We start from the raw sequence: 18,370 nt of genomic DNA, 5'->3' as shown, positions 1-18,370 counted from the left end.
GTCTCGTATCTATTCATTTTTTGAGTTTTATTTTTTCGTTTCGTACAGCGTAGTGACACGAAACGGTCCATCAACCACCTTCTCAATCCTTTCTTGCTCGCTGTGATGTTGGAAAAACAGGTGTCGGGTGCCTCTCACCTTGACGGAGAGACTTGTACAGCTCATCCGCGGGAGAGAGAAATCGAAGATTGACCTACACAAGAGCCACGTTACCTTGGATACGAATGATATGGTACAAATGGGCGATGACGGCAACGTGGCTGTGCCGTTCAGCTGTGGCAGCCGCCGAAATTCTTATTCATACAGCGTCGCTGCATCTCCGAGGCTGATTTCAGCTCGATTTCCACGCACAAAGGGCTCATCGTGCTGCGTTGTGCCGCGCCGCGTACTGTTTTGGCTTCCAGGTCTGTGGAAGCGAAGGCGATCGCACATCTCATCTTAAAATTGTTATCTTTATTTCTCGGACTTCATTTTGTTAGGTTGTGTCTTTCTACGGTCTTGGTTGATAAAATGTCGTCCGGTACAACGACGATCACAACTGAGACGCGCGCTGGTCCTGCCCTGCAAGGCACTTTGTCGGCCTTCCTCGCTTACGCGCTGAGTCGAGGTAGAAAGCAAGGGCGAAGGTTTGGGCGAATCCGACCCTCTTCTGCCCAGAGTTGTCGACATTTCCATCACCACCACACTCCATCATCTCATCCACTGCATCCGCAGCCACATCCGCATATTCTTTCATACGTCAAGGCATCCCTCTTCGCTTCTTCACACCAACACACACCTCCCACCAAACAGACACACGCGTCATCTGCACAATATGGTCAGCATCTCTCGACTCCCTGATTCCCGCGCACACCGTTTCGCTCCACGGCCACCTTGCATTGCGATCCCTGCCAGTGCCTCTGCAATCCACCTGCCGGTGCTTCCGCTCGTCCCAGTCACTGTCTCGAGAAGCGCTGTGAGATGATGTCGCTCTCGTCTTGCAAAGTCATCTTGACGTTCAGACTTACCATCCGCGCGCCGATCGACCACGTCAGAGACGCTCCCGGAGAGTGATCCCGTTTCCGCATCGCGAATGCTTGCATCCGTTCCGTCCCGTCGCTGCTCGATTCACGGCAGTCCAGTCAGCCCTCTGATTGCAGCAGGCAGTCCGTGGCTCACGTTGCAACGGTCAAGTGGCTACTTTAGCTTTGCGCCAGATTAATGGGTCATCCGCAGTACCCAGCGCGAAAGCGCACCGCGGCAACGGCGAAAGAGCATAGCGGGCGGACACAAAAGTCGCAATGCTTGTGTGGCCAGGCAAGCTCGACGAACAGAGCGAAAGCGAAATGCGGTCGGCTTCGTCGCCCCTCGTTGTTGCCGAATCGTGAACGATAGCGCTGGAGATATCCCCCTTTCGGAACAACGCATTCTGACCAAACTTGCCACCCTCACCTTCCAATCTCTCTCGATTCTCGCCCAATAATGATGCTGTCGCCCATGTTGGTCCTTGCACCGCGGTCCTCATGGATGTTGCCTCCGACTTTGCGTTGCACACTCGTCGATACAACTTGTCCGCGTGCAAACCTTCCCATCACTGGTGCTGCACTGCTGCTCGCTTCGATCGACCCCGTCTCGACATGAACGCGCTTTGCACCAATATCGCCATCTTTGCACTTATAACGCTCGCATCCTTGTTGCATGGCTGTTCGCTCCACAGTCCATGAACATTGACAAGCGTAAGTGATCGGCAAACAGGGCCGATGCTCCTCCCTCCGGCTCCTACGCAAACGCCGCCAGCTTGTTGGTCCGCGATGGCCCGCGTCTCGCACATAGCCACTTTACGGGACGAGCCTCCGAGCAACGAGCTTCGTACTCGGCAGCACGACACACGCTGTTAGCATCGCGAACGACGCCAAGTCGCCAATCGTAGAGCCGAGGGAGAAAGCATGTAGGCGCGGAACTGCAGGCCAAGACAGTGTGCAACCGAGGCTGACGACGAAATTACGACCACATGCTGGATACGCACGTATTGCTTGCCGTTTCCCCTTCGCTTTGTGCAAACAACTCGAACGGCGATTGCGAACGAACTTGATGATGCATCTCGCAATTCGTTCACCGCGCATCGCCCATTGTGCCATCGCCCTTCTATCTGCTCTCTTGACCCCATTTTATCTCCTCTACAGCCCTCGACCAGATCATGGCCGATCGTCCCAAGAAGGGAGGCGCCGGCCGTACCAGCCAGCGCGGTCGTCGTGCAGGCCGTGGCGCCCGTCCCAGCGCCAAGTCCGCCGCCGTCGGCGGCAACGCTCAGAACGCTGCCGTGATCGCAGCTTCGAACCGCAACAAGCCTCCCGTCGTCATCCCCGGCCGAGGCGGTGGCGGCGGCAGCAAGATCATCCTCAGCAACTTGCCTCTCGATGTCACCGAGGCTCAAGTCAAGGTTCGTATTTGTTGGCACTATCGACATGCCGCCGTTGGGTAGCGCGACCGTTTCGAAGGACACGATCTTTAACCTCGCTCTCAATCCGGTCACGCCGTCTCGTGTCATTTGCTTCCGACGACCCACAGGAACTTTTTGCCACCACGATCGGACCACTTCGCAAGGTCGCCATGAGCTACCGAGCCAACGGTCAGTCGACCGGTGTTTGCACCGTTGAATTTTCGCGTGCTGACGACGCTGGTCGAGCATACACCCAGTACAACAACCGCTTGATCGATGGAAGTGAGTATCAGCCCCGGCAAATAAGCCAACCACGCACACCACTCGTGATCATTCGCTCATCTTCTCAACACGTTTGACACTTCTGCTGCCTCGCTGTGTTGCTACACCTACAGAGAAGCCGCTCAAGGTCGAAGTCGTTGTCGACCCCGCCAAGGTGTCTGCTGCTTCTGCTGCCGCTCCCAAGGGGCCCAAGGGAGCCGCTGCTGCCGGTGCAGCCAAGGGCAAGGGCGGCCGTGCCGCTGCCGGCGCTTCGACCCGTGGTCGTGGCCGTGCGCGTGGCGCCAAACGCGAGGCGCGACCCAAGAAGACGGTCGAGGACCTCGACGCCGAGATGGAGGACTACAACAAGCAGGCCACCACCGACGCCGCCCCTGCCGCCTAAACGGCATTCCCTGGCATTGATTCCGTTACCACCTACATCTGCTCCACATTTCCTGTATTTCTCGGTCGAGTCAATGAAGAATGCCTCGACGTTTCCGTGCCGCTCCGCCTCTCACATCCTTCCAGAACTTGTTTGTGGGAGTGGCATCACGGCGTAGTGAGCCTGAGGATTGGAGCTCTAACACACGTGGGGAAAGCGTCCGACGCGTCCTTCCTTCGCGTCTGCGTCCTCTTTCTTGAAAAAGAGCAACACTTCTCAGCACGCGGCTGGAATCTTCGGTTTAATCTACGCGTCACGAACTGAGCACGCTTACCCTTTCAAGCAGGGGCGCGCCACGACCCTGCACTGCACGTCTCCACTTTCTTAAATTTTTCGCCACGCAAGGCCAACGGATCATGCTGCCGGTCCTCGTCGGAAGGCACGAGACCGTCTTCTCTTCATGGCTGAGTGACCCGTCTTCTCTATCCTTTCCCTTCTCAAACAGCATCTATGCCTATCTCCATTCCTCCCATAAGAAAGCACAGCAGCCCAACGAAGTTCTACAAATCGTCTCCATCAGCTGCAGGTCCAGCCCTGATCAAGATCGACATTCTGAGGATAAAGGACTCGGACAAACAGCACCTAGCCCTCTGCGCAGCAGAAACTGTCCGAAACAGCCTCTATTGCTATCCCATATCCGACCAGTCAACCTCGGACATCTTTGCATGCGATATCAATCGGCACCTTTGTAGCAACGTAACTCGATATGGCCAGTACCTCTTCAGCCCCGCTTCCAGCGACCATTAGACCTGTGCCCGCCGATCTCTTCGGCGGTGTGCAATACTTCATCAACAACGACGTTGATGAGACCACTCAACAAGAAGTAAGCAGCCCCCGCCGTGGCTTTCGATCCGTCCGCGCTGTAATTGAGCCCATCTTTTGCTGGCTTACTGATCCGTTCGTACATATGCTCATTCCAGATCCGTACCCTGCTCTCGCAGGGTGGAGCACGCCAACACGACGAGCACTCCATACCAAGCAGCAGTCAAGCAGACGATGGCAATGTCCGCTTTCGATTGGATACAGTCACCCACGTCCTTGCTCTCAGCGTCGACTTTGCCGAGTACCCGCAATGCAGAGAGCCTACGCAACCGGAGCAGTCCCCGACACCCAGAGGTCCCCTCGTCGTTACAGTGAGTACCTTCGTCGGATACTCCGCATCATGATAACAGCATTGACACTGACACAGCGGACCATCCGTCGCGCCCTTCCGATCTTTCCCTCACGCCGTCCTCGTCCCTTTTCGGCACACCCATCACGCTTTCACATCAATTCTGCGATCTCGGACCTCGCGCGACCCTTTATCGATCCGACAGCCACAATGGGTTCGCCGAAGTGCTCAGCTGGGCGTGCGTCTCAAAGAGGATCGATTCTCTTGCCGAAGCGATATGATCTTTTCGGGCCTCACCGTGACCGCCTCGAAATCCGAGCTCGCCAAAGCCGACCGAGACCTGATCAGCAGCATCGTCTCCAACTACGGCGGCCTCTGGCGCGAAGACCACTTTTCCGACGTCAACGTCTTTCTCACCACTTCCATCTCCAGTACGAAGCTCAACAAGATCGTCAATGCTCCAGGCAAGCACACCATCTGCGCAGCGCCGCAGTGGATCAGCGATTCGTGGCGCTTACAGAAGCTGCTACCCTTGGACTCGTATCAGTTCCTTCCCGGCCAGGACAAGCCGCCGCCTTGCTTTGCCGGTCGCACCGCCAGTGGATCGCCACTGAGCTCACCCAGGAAGGATCGTGTAGCCATGAGCCTAGTCGGAGACAGCAACCGGCCCTCCATCTTTGACGTACCAAGCAAGTCGAATGGCGCGGATCGGGAAAAGAACGTCTTTCGCGGCAAAAGCGTGCTGCTGGCTCGTGATGTCTGTCGAGCAAGCGAGCAGCAGCTTCGATCTTTGGAGCATTTCATCCGGCTCTCGGGCGGCACTTCCCGGCGGGCACCCAACGACTTGAACGGCATCGCGCAAGCGGTCCGCAACTCGGATTTCGTCGTGTGCCGATATCGAGAGGTGCAAGAATTCCGCGAAGCCATTCGACAGACCAAGCAGGTGGGTAACCTGACCTGGCTGATCTGGGTCGTATCCAACGACACGCTCAGCGACCCTAGGGAAGAACCTCTGCATTTCCCCGTACCTCGGCAAGGTATTGACGAGTTCAAGCAGGCCAGCATCACCATCTCGGGCTACCGCGGCACCACTCGCCAATATCTTACCAAGATGATCAAACTCATGGGTGCCAACTTCTCAGGCGCATTGAGTGCCCGCACGACCATCTGCGTTGCAGCCAATCTCGACAGCGAAAAGACGCAAAAGGCCAAGGAATGGAAGGTGCCCATCGTCAACCACAAGTATATCGTCGACTCGTTCCTCGCCTGGGCGCCCGTGGAACGGGCAAAGCTCAAGTACATTGATTTTCCGGAAGGCGTAGATTACAACGTAGATGTGGGAGATACCAGGGTCACGGACGAGAGCTTGGGTCCGTGGATTGATGATGCTTTGAACAAGGACGAGCCGGCCGACATGCCAACGAGCGATCCCGCTACGCCGATGGCGGCCTATGCAGCGTCTGAGCCGTCGACGGTCGCACAACCCACACGTCCCGTTGAACGAGAAGCACAGCCGACGAGCGATCTGCCGGAGCCTGTCGCGGTGCAGGCAGACACGACCGGTACAGAGCTGATGACGTCGCCACCAGCAACACCATCGCTGCTGCGAGACGGCGATCGCTCGCGCTTCGACGGCTCCACTACGCTGGACACTTCCTCCGAGATGCCTAGCTCGCCCTGTCCTTCTCAGTATGCGAATGAAAATGTCGCTACAAGTCCACGCAAGAATCCGCTCTCGCAGCGAGGCACCAAACGAAGTCGGATCATGATTCTGCAACACAGCCTCCATCAGCCTACAAGCGAGCATCTCGAAGCGAGGGCGGTAGAGGACGAACTGGCGCACGCGAAAAAGTCGAGGAGGTCTACGTCTCCGCCGCCGACCCAGCGACGTGACTCGACCACATCGCCTAGCGATGACGAGGACACGCGCAGCGATGCGCCCCTGCGTGTTGCCACGACCAACTACAAGCTCAAGAAGGGCGACGAAGCCAAACTCAAAGCGCTCGGTATCGAGCTGGTGGACGACATCGAGCAGGCTCACGTCCTGGTGTCACCGAAACTGTCGCGTTCACCAAAGATGCTCTACGCGATTGCTTCCGGTAGCGTTGCGATTGTCTCGCCGGAATGGCTGCAAGCATGTCTCAAAACGAAGGAGTGTCTTGCAGTCGAGCAGTGTCACGAGCTGATCGATCAGGAAGGTGAGAAGACGTACGGCATCGTACTCGCCGAAGTACTGCAGCGTCGTCGCGACGAGTATCCTCGTGGGATCTACCACGGGCACAAGTTCTGGTTGGGTCGTGGGGTGGATGAAAACGGGTCTTTCTCGACGCTGATCCATGCCGCAGGGGGAGAGGTGTTGAGCGTACCGTTTGAGGAGGACAAGTTGTTGGGCGAGCCGGAAAGGTATCATTTGATCGTGGATGAGGAGCATACCATCGAGTGGCGTCATCTGGTTGGTTTGCCGACCAGCGAGGGCGAGCCAATTAGGTTGTATAGGAAGCAGTTGATCACGGATGGCATTTTCGAGCAGCAGACGAGGTGGGAGGCGCATCAGGTGGATGTGGATGTTGTCAGCAAGGTTACACCGATCAAGCGGAGGGGTGGGGTGGCAGTGAAGCGGGCGGGAGGTCGATGAGGAGGTGCAGGTGGGACGAGCGACTTTCAATATCGCTTTTCACCGTTCCATGTTGTTCAGACACAAACAAAGATCTTTAATGCAACGTCGAAGTGTGTCTGTCGAGCCGCTCTTGGATTCGTCCATCTGCGAACTTCGGAACTACAAGTTGCTCTTGAGAAAGTCAAGGTAATCGCTCGTAGCGGTATCAAAGTAGTCGCCTGTGTAGATGTCAAAGTGACCCATGTGCTCGTAGTGTTTGATGGTGGATTTGGGTGCGTTCCTTGCGTAGGTGAGGGAGGGAGCTGGAGGGGCGACGGAGTCTTTGCCGCAGATGGCGAAGAGGATTGGGCAAGTGACGGAGGAAGTACTCCAGCCTGGGTTGTAGAGGGCGATGTGGAGGGCGAATCTGGCGGCTACGTAGTCGGGGAAGGTTGGTTGGAGGTGGGGAGGTACGAGTTGACGGTACTGGTGGACGTCGGGGGCGTTCATGAGTGCGGCTGTGGGAGAATGAGCACCAGAAAAAGTCAGTGTGAGGTTTCGCAAAACCGCCGTGGACGGGTGGGGAGCACATACTTTCACTTGGCTGACCAGCCAATTTGACTGTAACGATCTGGTCCTTGCTCGAGAACAACATATCTCTCACTCCCAGCACTGCCAGCTTCAACAGCGGCACCAACCCCACCGTCTGCGACGAATACAATCCCGACGTAAAGGGACATTGACTAATGACCGCCTTGACCCTCTTATCCTTCGCTGCGACCGAGATGACGTGTCCTCCACCGAAACTACTCCCGAAGATGCCGATCCTCTCGCTATCCACATCCTCGAGCTTCGCAGTGTAGTCCAACGCCGCATCCCAGTCCTGCAGCTGGAGGTTGATGTCGAGCAACTGACGCGGCTGACCACCGCTTTGGCCGAAATGTCGGTAGTCAAAGACGACGCAGACGATGCCGAGCGAGACGAAGCGTGAAGCGTAGCGGTCGAGACCCATTTCTTTGATCGCTCCTAGACCGTGACCGAGGACCATCGCTGGGTACTTTGACGCTGAGGAGCTCGATGTGCAGCGTAGCGGTGCGCTGGTGGGCCGATACACCCAGGCTGCGCACAGTTCACCGCCAGAGGCGAACTCGACGTCTTCACGACGAAAGTCGGATGTTGAGGCTTCGGTCGTCATCTCTGCCAGTTGATTCGAGGACGACTATGATGAACAACCGAGAAGGCAGGATGTTGGTGGACCGGAATGAAGGACTACCCAACGGAAGAAGTTCTGAGACCTGCAATGGTGCAAGACCGTTCTCGTGAAAAAGCGGCTTCTAGGAATTTCGCACTCCGCACTGATGGTCCCTACAGACGGCTTGGCATGCAGCCTTAATCGCCGGTCGGAAAGGGCCGAGGAGTCTATAGTCATGCCTCAACTCGCTTGAATGGTTGCTCTGCCACAAGATTCGTGCACAGTCTTCATCTTGCCTTCAAGCTTTACCAGGCAGCGATTTCGTGGCAACAATGAGACATGAAACGAACACAGGTTTGCCAGAACGGCTTCACACGGGTCAGTGACAACGCAGTCACTAACACATTCGTACGATGCTTTATGGTACAGAAACTTAGAACAACTACGATTTGATCTTGTCCATAACCTTATCAGCGACCTTCTGAACCTTTCCCTCAGCATCGAAGAACTTCCCATCACTTGCACCGTGGAACTCCTCCTCTCTACCGGCATTCAAGCTGACGCCACCGCCGGGTTTTGTGCTGTTTCCCTTCTGACCGGCATCGAGACCTTCTCCAGAGCCGGTGATCTTAGCATCGAGGTCTTCAGAACCAGGTCCACCGTCGAAACCAATTCCTGGAGTGTTGTCTTTGGCTCCGGGACCTGCGGATACTCCTTCTCCCGGTCCAGTGTTACGGCCTGATGGAGAGTAGAAAGCAGACGAGGTGTTCAGAAGATGTTCCGAAGCTGGATCAGGTTGGGTCGAAGATGAGAACTCACCTGCGGTCTGGGCATCAATGTCTAGTCCTTCACCACCCTGAGACTGTGCTATCTTGTCGTAGCTTCCGGATCCTGTATCAAAGCCCGACATTTTTCCTGGCTGAGCTGCTGTTGCTGAAGGTGGTTCGTGGGCTAGTATCCGCCGTTGGGTGTGATCGATACTGTTCAAATGGAAGCAGATGATGGTCGTACAGCAGACCTCCTTTGCTGAGCATCGTCAAGGAACTCCAGTATCCCGGATCGGCATTGCGTCTCAGTCATCGATGACGGCTATAGGGACCTCGGCAGCTGAGCATGCCAAAACTGTGGAGGTTTCGACGTCATGCTTTTTTTGACGTGCGTTTTGCGGGGTAGAAGGCCGATAAAAAGAAAAAGAACGAGAAAAAGAGGGGGAGGGAAACAAGAAAGTAGGAAATACAGTATGGCGCTTTGTTTGACACCGAGTGTTCGCACCGGCTTTCCATCAGATCGGATCTCAAGCATCAGCATAACAAGTCACCCGAATCGAGATTTGCTTTCCAGAAAGAATCGCTTGGTCGAGAGAAGCGTACAAGGAGCCGCACGGCAAGACTTGTGGCCTACTTGGAACACACGGAGGGGATTCCGATCGGCGCAGGTTGACGTGTTCTTGCTTTGACAAGACAGGTGGAAAGATCCGATGCTCTTCGAAGTTCCTCGTCCGAAGTCGCAAGAAGCGGTGCATAGCGTTCATTATCCATCAGGACCGAACATCAGGAATGCAGGACACTGCGAGGCAGATTGGCGCGGCGACGTTTGTCTGGATGACTGGCCCCGCGATCATGGTCTCGACCTGCAGCATGGTCACACCCAGATTGTCTATCGAAGCTTGTTGGCACCCTCTTACACATCGATAGTGTCAAAGCATGATATCCGGACAAGAAGTGATGACGGCGTCAAATGCTTGGCAAGGGTCAGGGGTCTTTGACATGTGTGGGGTAAAGAACTGCGCCGGAGAAGAATGCCGATTGAGACGCACGAGTCAGAAGCTCTGTTTTAGGTACAGCCGGCCGAGCGAGCAGCACAACTCAGCGGATACATCGGTCGGGCGACTGCATCCGTGTAGAAGCATGAGACTCGATCACATGAACACGAACACGACCAAAGCATCTATCGCAACGATCGGCCTTGGAAGCCGTAGGCAGCGGGCATAAGCTTCGTCGTCGGAATCAGAATTATTTTGGACGGCGTACGAAGGGGTCGGTGTACAAGTCCGCACCATGAACGTCGAGTCTGACACTCGACGACAGAGAAGTATGCCTTGCGGGGGAAAGGACGTCCAACAGGGCGAGACCGAGGGTATGGGACTTGGAGTGCGGGGTAAGTTGGCAGGAAAGATGTCGGTCGAGAGAGGTCTTTGTTGCTGCTCACTTCCGTGCGGTAAAACGCGCTCGTCGGTGAATTTGCAATGGAAGTCGCGGCATCAGCGCTGGATTCCGACGTTTTTGTATAAATCACAAGGTCCACCATCACCATCAACGTCGCTGTTGCCGTAAGCAATCTGCCCCACAATGCTCTATCTGATGTTCGACACCGAGCCAGCTGGGTGGGTGATCAGTCTGATCCAATCATGCCTCCAGAAATCGTGGGGCTCCGCCGATGGAGTGCGAGCGTGATGCACCCCACAATCGAAATGTATCGTGTCTGCGAGTGTCCTCCCTGCATCTGTGGCCACTGGCATCTCCGGACCACTGCGCATCGATGCCGCCCGATTGAGCCAGACAAAGAGCCATCGCTGCTTCACTTCGTGGCAACGGCTCGGCATTCAGGCCCAATGAGAGTTGCCAGGCTCGAGTCAACAGAGCAACACCGGTGACCAGCGCGCGCGAGAGAGCGTTGGCAAAGGAGAATTTTCGAGCACAGCGGCGGTCTGAGCGGCGCTAACCACAGGAGCGGACTTGACGTTTTGCACCGATACCGTCGGCGAGCGGCTGGCGTTGTGCTGCGTCGCGAACCCTTTCCTTCGGGTCCAACAAAACCAACTCCGCCGCATTTCATTCGGCACCCTCCTCCCGTCCTCGAGTGGACAAGCTCTGGTTGTACGCACAGATTGCCCCTTCTCTGACCCAACTGAACTCTAACCCAGAAATCAACGTTTTTGCACACGTCTGCCTTGACACAGCTCGCCGCGGAGGACAACACCAAAGCTCGTACACTGCACTGCATCTTGTCGTTCGACGCGGCGAGCAAAATTTTCAGACCTCGCTTGTTATGTTCTGCAGCGTGGCTTTGTCTCTTTTTTTTTTCGCTCGACGTACCTTAAACCATGCCACTCTGTCGTTCCCCCATGTGCTCTCGTGGGTTTGTCGTTTGGATAGCCGAGCGAGGTCCCTCACTGTGACCGCTTCTTCAGTGAAACCATGCTGTTGCGCGTTGCGCGGGTTTGCCCTCCGTTGCGCTCCTCGCATACGCACTTGACCGCCAGGCAGCAAGATGTGCCTGGCTGATCAACCGCTAACTTAGCGCGTACAATCTGCTGAGCATGTGTCTGTGTCCGTCCTGCGTTGCTTCCGGGATTTCCTTTCCTCGTACAGGAATCGCTTTGCTTCCTGAATGTGCGCTCCGACCTGGACCAGAAGCGCTCTCGTTGACCCTCCGTTCCTCATCACTTTTGTTCGCCACGTTTTTTTCGTCTCGCTCGGTCGCATCTTTCCGAGTCTGGGTGTATTCCGTCGCTGGCTCTCCCTGCCCGTACCTGGTCAGCTTCTTTGTGAGACGGTGGCACTTTGACGGTCGCTGCGCGTTCACACCTCTTTGCCGTGGTGTTGGGACCTTGCTTTGCGCGTCTGCACCAAAAGCCTCTTCCTCCTGTCCTTACTTCAACTTCCCCGCGCCCCCATCGATCAGCGTCTGGCGTAGCTTACATATAGTCTGCCCGTCCCGACCATCGCAGTGTTTCATTTCCCCACATCTTCATCCAATCCTCGGCCTCGACCCGCTTTCACCTCAAGCATCGATCGCCCTTCCCACCTTTGTCTTGCCTCTTACTGCTCTGTTTCCAACCACCCGGCACACATCTTCGTCCAACCTGCCCTCCGGCGCACTACCACGATGAGGTCCGGTCAACTCAACCACCCTGACCCTGCCCACCCATACAACCTTCCAACATGGAGAAAGCTCCTCATGCTGGCAACTGTCTCGCTCACTGCCTTTGCAGCTAACGAGATGGCTGCGGCCCACTTGACTGTACGCGTCTCCTGAACCCCGTCTCCAGCGAGCGAAAGGCTGCGATACTGACCCTTCCCTCCTCTTCTGCAATTGCTATTGTCCCGCTCACAGGCTTTCCACCAAGTCTCCGTCACCTTCCACCGCACCATCGCCGCGACCGCCAACACGATCGGCATCGGCATTCTCGGTCTCGGCACCGGTCCGCTCCTCTGGAACGCCCTCTCGGAATCCATCGGTCGTCGACCCGCCTACCTGATCGCATGGACGCTCTACATCCCCTGCACCGTCTGGCTCTCCCGCGCAGGCAGCTACGACAGCTTCGCCGCTGCGCGTTACTTTGCCGGTTTCTGCGGTAGTGTCTCTCAGACCGTACCCGCTTCGCTCATCTCGGAAACTTTCCAGCCGGAACACCGTGGTGCTGCGGTGGCGGCCTGGACCGTGTTGTTGATCGCAGGTCCCGTGACGGCTCCTGTGATCGGTGCCGGGATCTTGACCAGGACAGAGGATTGGAGGTGGGTGTACTACCTGACTCTGATTCTGGGTGGTGCCTTGTGGGTTTGTGTGTTGCTGTTCGTTCCCGAGACTCTCTACGTCGCCAACCCTAATGCGCCCAGTACGGGAAACACGCAACACGCACTTCCATCGACACTCGATGAGAGCGAGAAGAAGGACTCGCACTCGATCGAACACGGCACATCCACACCGCCCCTCGCCAACTCGACCACCCTCGAAAGCGGCACCTACGGTCGCGTCGGTGCCGCCTGGTACCCATGGAAAGAACCGGTTCGCTTCCTCAACGAAATCGTCGCCCCTCTCAAGATGGCCATGTACCTACCGCTCCTCCTCCCCGCGATCCTCTACGCTGTCATCTTCATGTGGTCTGTAGGCTTCACCGTTGTCAGCCCTCAAGTGTTCCCACGACCACCCTGGAAATTCACCAACGTCCAAGTGGGTCTCGCCTTCATCGCTGCTGCCGTCGGAGCACTCATCGGCAAATTCGCTGGAGGTTACCTCTCGGACTGGACCGTCAACTTTTTCGTCCGTCGATCCGGTTCCACCGCCCGCGTACCCGAATACCGTCTCTGGGCACTCCTTCCGCACGTCCCCCTCCTCACCATCGGTCTGCTGCTCTACGGTATCGGCTACAACAACAAACTCGGCTGGCCAGTCGAAGTCATCGGCGGTATCGGCGTCTACTACGTTTCGAACTCCGCAGCTGGTGGTATCTTGCAGACCTACATCATCGAGTCGTACATCACGAAGGCGGTTCACGGCATCGCGCTGTTCAACTTTGTCAAGTGCTGTCTGGCGTTTTCCGCTCCCTTCTTCGTACCGGAGTGGGCGTTTGAAGGTTTCACAAAGGCATTTGTGGTGCAGGCGGTGGTCACGGCCGCTTTGACACTGATCACGCTGGCAGTGCTGTTGGGTTTCGGTGCAAAGCTGCGCAAGGCGCAGAAGATGGTTTCCGTTGCGTGATCGCAAAAGGCCGTTTGGTGGCTTTGCTTTGTCCCTGCTGGTCTTTCCGCGTCATCACATGTACTTGAATCAAAGATCTTTCGAAATGTCTGTCACCTTTTGTGTGTGAACAGGCTGAACAGCTGAATCAAAGGAGTGTGCATTCTGCCCCTGGGAATAAAGAGGTTCGTCGGCAGATCCGATCGCAGCCACGCAAATGCAGACACTGGCGTCGAGGCATCCAAGCAGAGTAGCAGCTGAAGGCAAGCAATGTTTCCGCAGGTGTGCTAAGAGTACAAGTTTTGACGGCCACAGCTGAGGGTTGAGATTTTCGGGTAGGAGAAGCTTCACTGAGGTGCCCTTGCTTATTGCGGTCGAGGTGGCATGCCAAATCTGTTTCAAGGCAAGGCCGGTAAACGCACTGGTCAGTCCGTCAATCAACAAGGAAGTCATCGCGCATCGAGTAGCAGGTCACTTACCCAGGGGGTGGACGAGGAGGGAATCCTCCTGGTGGCGGAACTGGAAAGCCGGGCGGAGGTCCACCAGGCATTCCTGGGAAACCAGGTGGACGGAAGCCTGGAGGTGGACCGACCGGCATACCGGGAGGAGGAACGGGCATTCCTGGCATTCCAGGAGGTGGTCTTGCGTAAGGCATAGGTCGACCCATCATGGGAGGTGCAGCTCCTGCCATCGGCGGTGCTGCGAGACCCATCCCACGGCCCATAGGCACACCTTTTCCGGGTCCCGGTTGCATCTGTAGTGAAGAAAGGGTACCGAACCCATGAAAAGATTTGTCAGTTGGGTCAAGAATCGAATTGCAGAGGGTACCTCATCATCGAACTTACAGTCGCTTGTCTCCTGTCATCGGCCGGTGGAGGCGCTTCGATGGCCATGCTGACGATGTTCTCTCCTCGCAAAATGAGCATACCCAGTGTCCGCTTTTGTTCCAAGACGGCATCTGGAGCGCCTGCCGCTGCCGCTGCGTCATCGTCGTCCTCTTCATCTTGCACAGCTGCTTTTCCTGCTTTGCTAGCTGCAGCTGCACGTGCTTTGGCTTTCCGCGACTTGATCTGTCTGTATTCCTGCGAGTCGGCGAGGACGAGGTTCATGTGGGCGTCGAAGGCAAGCAGTTGGCCGACGATTTGACGCGAGTCGTTGAGTGTGATGCGGAGGCGGTAGTTGATGAGCGACATCATCTTGCCGCCCTTGGGCTTTGTAGGAGGCATATTGGACAATCAATTACGCTCTATGCGGTTCGATGACACGGAATGGAGCCTTGCTTTGCCTTTTTGAGATGGATATAATGAAGTCGGAGGGCGCGATGGAACGCAAGTCGAGGTCGCGCAAGGGCTAGTGTCGCTGATACAGATTGCGACAGTGTTCTTAGAGACGTGCAGAGATCTTGTATGCCTCAGATCAATGCAGCGAATGTCGAGGTGGCGGAAGAGGATATGGCGTTGATGCGTGGAAGGATGGAGGTTCGACCGCGAGATGGAGGTGGGAAGAAGTGTTGGCGACATCAAGGCTCGGAAAACGGCGCCAAATCTCGAGCGAACGTCACGTGTTGGCGCTGAAATCGTTCCCGCTGTCAGGCCTAGGTGGTCTAACAAGCCGACTGGTGCCCCGATCCCAATCTCCTGTCCGGCTTTCATGCAGGTAACGGACTCATGCGCGCGTTGTCAGAATTTGTTTGCGAGAAGCACAAGGTCTCTAAGCGAGAAGGCGACTCGTCAAAGGTTTGATGCAACAGCAAAAAGAGAGTCTCACCTCTAGGTTTGAAATGCGGTTGGTTAGGGAGAGGCATGGTCTCTCGTCCTCATACTGACATGCGATGATGGTCTTGGTCGTTGACTCCAACCTTTTGCGGCGGGCGGTGAGAATGTCGAAACTCACCCGGCTGGAGCGGATGAGAAATGAGGATGGTCTCTGCATTTGCGTCTCCGATCGAGAGCATCTTCGGCCTCTGCTTATCAACGGAGATTGCGCCCATCATGCTAAATTTGACATTTTCCCGCATTATGAGAAATCTTGGAGGCTGCAACCACAAAGCAATTCTTCTTGGCCCCGCTTCCAAGCCATGAATCCATTCGCAAACCAGCTGGGAACCGCCGTACGGTCGTTTGCCGTTCGCAACCTCGATGCCACGCAGTAGGGTGCTGCCCACGACCCTCGGATAGACCCCATGGCGCGTGTGAGAGCCGAGCAAAGAGTGTGTGATCACAGTTCGAGACGAGTGACAACGTCAAGATGCTGCTGCTGCTGTGTTCCGTCAAGTTGCAGATGGGTTCGGCTTCCCCGCGCTCCCCGTGTGCGTCTGCTGCTGAACCCTGCCCCGTAGCTTGTCGCAGCGGCTTCTCCGATCGTCGCAAAAAAGGATCAAATCGTGGGGATCCGCCTCTCCCTACGTTGCTGTCCATATCACACTAGCCTCCTCATTTCCTATTACAACCGCAGCTTCTTGCACCATAACATAGAGTCCCGGTCGCCGGCGTAGCACTACTTGGCGTCTTGTTCGCAGTGTGATTGATCGCGTTTCCCGGCATCGTAGCTCTTTCCTCTGCCTCTTCTGCAACATTGCTTGCCTTGTCTCAAGCTTCCTTGCGCAGTTCACCCGACCGGTCATCAGGTCACTAACGAATTCATCGAATCGCCACCATCATGCCGCCGTTCCTATCTAATTTCAGGTCGAGAACCAACTCGCTGCTTGACAACATTACAGGCATCATTCCTGACTCGCCTTCAAGCACCACCTCCAAGGAGAACACACTCACATGCAGGAGATGCGGCAACCGCTTTCGCGATCGTCTCGAACTCAGCTCCCACTTCAATCTCTTGCCTCACCACTCCGACTACAGCGACAGTCACGACTTTGACTCCTTCACACGACCAAAAGGCAGGCGCACCAGGACGCTCGACCAGCGCCTCGATCACGGCAAAGCTGCGGCACGCGACGATCTCACCTCTCCTTCTACCACCAACTTCAGCGAATCTCAGGCTTTCTACGATGCGGCGGACAAGGACAAGGAGAATGCTACTGAAGGCCGTCCCACCTTTCTGCGCAAGTTCTCGACTTTCACCGCATTGACCACGACCACCACTGATGATCTGACAAGATCGCCATTCGGCACCGACTACGCAGATCAAGATGGGGATCAGTCGCCGCGCTCTCCAAAAGCGAGAGGCAAGCAACGTGCATTGCCACGATTGCCTCGAGACGGCTCTTTTCAATACGGTCAGCCACTCGCGTCCTCTGACGAGGAGGGCGATGCTCCTACCGCCACCCGCTCCAGAGCCCGCAGCGCTACCGTGCTGAGTGCAGAGACCGTCCCATCCTCGCTTCCCCGCGCTTCGTTCTCGTCGACGGCTTCCAGAAGCAGTGGACGCAGTCGACAAGCTCCCTCGCTTCCTCCCAAGCTTCCCGCTTTCGACTGGCAGAACCTTGACAAGAAGCCGCTCCCCGATATCGCAAGTGAAGTGGATGATGCAGCTTCGATCGCTTCTGACAGCAGCTTCCGGACCGCTGGATCCACTGACATGTACAGCGAGAAGGCTCAGCTAAAAGCAATGTACGGCTCGGATGAGAAAAAGTCGCAGAAGCACGGCCCACTTGCAGACGCTGCTTCTTCTGGCGCTACCGCCTCCGCTATTCCTGGTGTCGGCCACGGCGTACTTCGGACCGAGCAAGGCAGCACCAGCGCATCAGCTCGACACGCTAGCGAGTCCAACCTGTTGCTCGAGACGCCAGAGACCCCTCACTACGATGCGCCGCCGTCGTACCACGAGCTGCACGGAGACTCGGACCCATTCGACGATCTTGCCACCAGCTCGCGACATCGCTCCCGTCACCTCGCATCTCGATCCGATGGATTCGCTACCATGCCGAGTTCACCTGTGAGCCGTTCCGGTCCCCACGCACCACGACGACCTCGACGTGCTACCAACGCATGGCCGTCCTTCGCGTCCGAATCTCGATTCCCCGTCACTTTCTCCTCAACCAGCAGATACGACGAGCAAGACGCCGAAGACGATCTCTACAATCCACGCTCCGAGAAGACCTCTCGACCGTCGATGAAGGCCAAACTAACGAATGCTTCCCTCCCTCCTCTCGTTCCATCTTCGTCCTTCTCGGCATCTCCTTCTCCGTCAACACCCAAGACGCCCATGACCTTCTTCGACGACGCTCCCCTCGTCGCTCCGCCCTTGTCCCTCCCTCGTCCCGCCAATTCAAGCTCAAACTCGGCCAGTCGTAGGAACCGTCGTCACACTCGAGCAAAATCGGACGCCGCTACGCCCAGCACCAGGTGTCCGACTTGCTTTGTCAAGTTCAGCTCGCTCGACAAGACGTTGAAGCATCTCGACAATTCCGACTGCGGCGCCGTCGAGTTCGAGAGCGGCTTGAACTGACCTGCGATCAATCAGATCATTTCTTTTCATGGATACTCACTGTTCTCGTCTATCAGGTATTCTGTATCATATACATCTCGATGCATCTACTCCGCACGACCGTCTCGCAATTCGCAATCATGTTTCTTCTTGTCGGCTTTTGCTTCAGGAACGTGCGATTTTCATTTAATGCCTCGTCTCCACAACACGCCTCAACGAGCGAGCAGAAAGGACGTTTTGAAACAATTTCAATGCAGGTCTGCGTCGGAAAGAAGCGACGAGTGGACCCGATCTCTGCTCGGATCACAGTGGTTGCGTGATGAACACTTCGTAATGGTACTCTCTGCTGCGAGCTACAGATCCGCTCGTATGCAGCCGCTCTGGCCCCGTGCCTTCATCATCGTGTATGCTTGCATCTGTTCTAGATCCCCACGTAGCCGACATGCCCGTCTCGTTTCTGACTCGGCTGCATCCAGCCCTACTTTAAATTTGAGATTCGCGTCTCT

General features: G+C 56.1%; 10 protein-coding genes across 10 annotated transcripts; 6 read left to right on the top strand and 4 right to left on the bottom strand.

The window, feature by feature from the left end:
* Positions 1–269: 269 nt before the first annotated feature.
* On the bottom strand, positions 270–736 carry PHSY_000483 (hypothetical protein; the record flags this gene model as incomplete). The annotated part of the gene is made up of 2 exons (XM_012331121.1): positions 270–406; positions 595–736. The coding sequence occupies 2 exons, from the start codon at positions 734–736 to the stop codon at positions 270–272; spliced, it is 279 nt and encodes a 92-aa protein (XP_012186511.1).
* A 1,054-nt stretch (positions 737–1,790) lies between these two features.
* Positions 1,791–3,083, top strand: PHSY_000482 (hypothetical protein; the record flags this gene model as incomplete). Its single annotated transcript, XM_012331120.1, has 4 exons — positions 1,791–1,872; positions 2,163–2,419; positions 2,548–2,701; positions 2,815–3,083. 4 exons carry the CDS (start codon positions 1,791–1,793, stop codon positions 3,081–3,083), a joined length of 762 nt encoding a protein of 253 aa, XP_012186510.1.
* A 745-nt stretch (positions 3,084–3,828) lies between these two features.
* On the top strand, positions 3,829–4,288 carry PHSY_000481 (zinc carboxypeptidase; the record flags this gene model as incomplete). Its single annotated transcript, XM_012331119.1, has 2 exons — positions 3,829–3,945; positions 4,064–4,288. 2 exons carry the CDS (start codon positions 3,829–3,831, stop codon positions 4,286–4,288), a joined length of 342 nt encoding a protein of 113 aa, XP_012186509.1.
* A 222-nt stretch (positions 4,289–4,510) lies between these two features.
* On the top strand, positions 4,511–6,868 carry PHSY_000480 (hypothetical protein; the record flags this gene model as incomplete). The annotated part of the gene is made up of 1 exon (XM_012331118.1): positions 4,511–6,868. The coding sequence occupies one exon, from the start codon at positions 4,511–4,513 to the stop codon at positions 6,866–6,868; it is 2,358 nt and encodes a 785-aa protein (XP_012186508.1).
* A 141-nt stretch (positions 6,869–7,009) lies between these two features.
* PHSY_000479 (hypothetical protein) lies at positions 7,010–7,841 on the bottom strand (the record flags this gene model as incomplete). The annotated part of the gene is made up of 2 exons (XM_012331117.1): positions 7,010–7,347; positions 7,439–7,841. The coding sequence occupies 2 exons, from the start codon at positions 7,839–7,841 to the stop codon at positions 7,010–7,012; spliced, it is 741 nt and encodes a 246-aa protein (XP_012186507.1).
* A 65-nt stretch (positions 7,842–7,906) lies between these two features.
* PHSY_000478 (hypothetical protein) lies at positions 7,907–8,152 on the top strand (the record flags this gene model as incomplete). Its single annotated transcript, XM_012331116.1, has 1 exon — positions 7,907–8,152. The coding sequence occupies one exon, from the start codon at positions 7,907–7,909 to the stop codon at positions 8,150–8,152; it is 246 nt and encodes an 81-aa protein (XP_012186506.1).
* A 311-nt stretch (positions 8,153–8,463) lies between these two features.
* Positions 8,464–9,543, bottom strand: PHSY_000477 (hypothetical protein; the record flags this gene model as incomplete). The annotated part of the gene is made up of 3 exons (XM_012331115.1): positions 8,464–8,759; positions 8,841–9,001; positions 9,392–9,543. The coding sequence occupies 3 exons, from the start codon at positions 9,541–9,543 to the stop codon at positions 8,464–8,466; spliced, it is 609 nt and encodes a 202-aa protein (XP_012186505.1).
* A 535-nt stretch (positions 9,544–10,078) lies between these two features.
* PHSY_000476 (transporter) lies at positions 10,079–13,502 on the top strand (the record flags this gene model as incomplete). The annotated part of the gene is made up of 2 exons (XM_012331114.1): positions 10,079–10,178; positions 12,151–13,502. The coding sequence occupies 2 exons, from the start codon at positions 10,079–10,081 to the stop codon at positions 13,500–13,502; spliced, it is 1,452 nt and encodes a 483-aa protein (XP_012186504.1).
* Positions 13,503–13,956: 454 nt separating this feature from the next.
* On the bottom strand, positions 13,957–14,677 carry PHSY_000475 (hypothetical protein; the record flags this gene model as incomplete). The annotated part of the gene is made up of 2 exons (XM_012331113.1): positions 13,957–14,235; positions 14,327–14,677. The coding sequence occupies 2 exons, from the start codon at positions 14,675–14,677 to the stop codon at positions 13,957–13,959; spliced, it is 630 nt and encodes a 209-aa protein (XP_012186503.1).
* Positions 14,678–15,360: 683 nt separating this feature from the next.
* On the top strand, positions 15,361–17,885 carry PHSY_000474 (hypothetical protein; the record flags this gene model as incomplete). The annotated part of the gene is made up of 2 exons (XM_012331112.1): positions 15,361–15,629; positions 16,166–17,885. 2 exons carry the CDS (start codon positions 15,361–15,363, stop codon positions 17,883–17,885), a joined length of 1,989 nt encoding a protein of 662 aa, XP_012186502.1.
* Positions 17,886–18,370: the final 485 nt, after the last annotated feature.

The sequence above is a fragment of the Pseudozyma hubeiensis genome, assembly GCF_000403515.1.
Source record: "Pseudozyma hubeiensis SY62 DNA, scaffold: PHS7, whole genome shotgun sequence".
Lineage (NCBI taxonomy): Eukaryota > Fungi > Basidiomycota > Ustilaginomycetes > Ustilaginales > Ustilaginaceae > Pseudozyma > Pseudozyma hubeiensis.
This window is presented reverse-complemented; position numbering and strand designations above follow the sequence as displayed.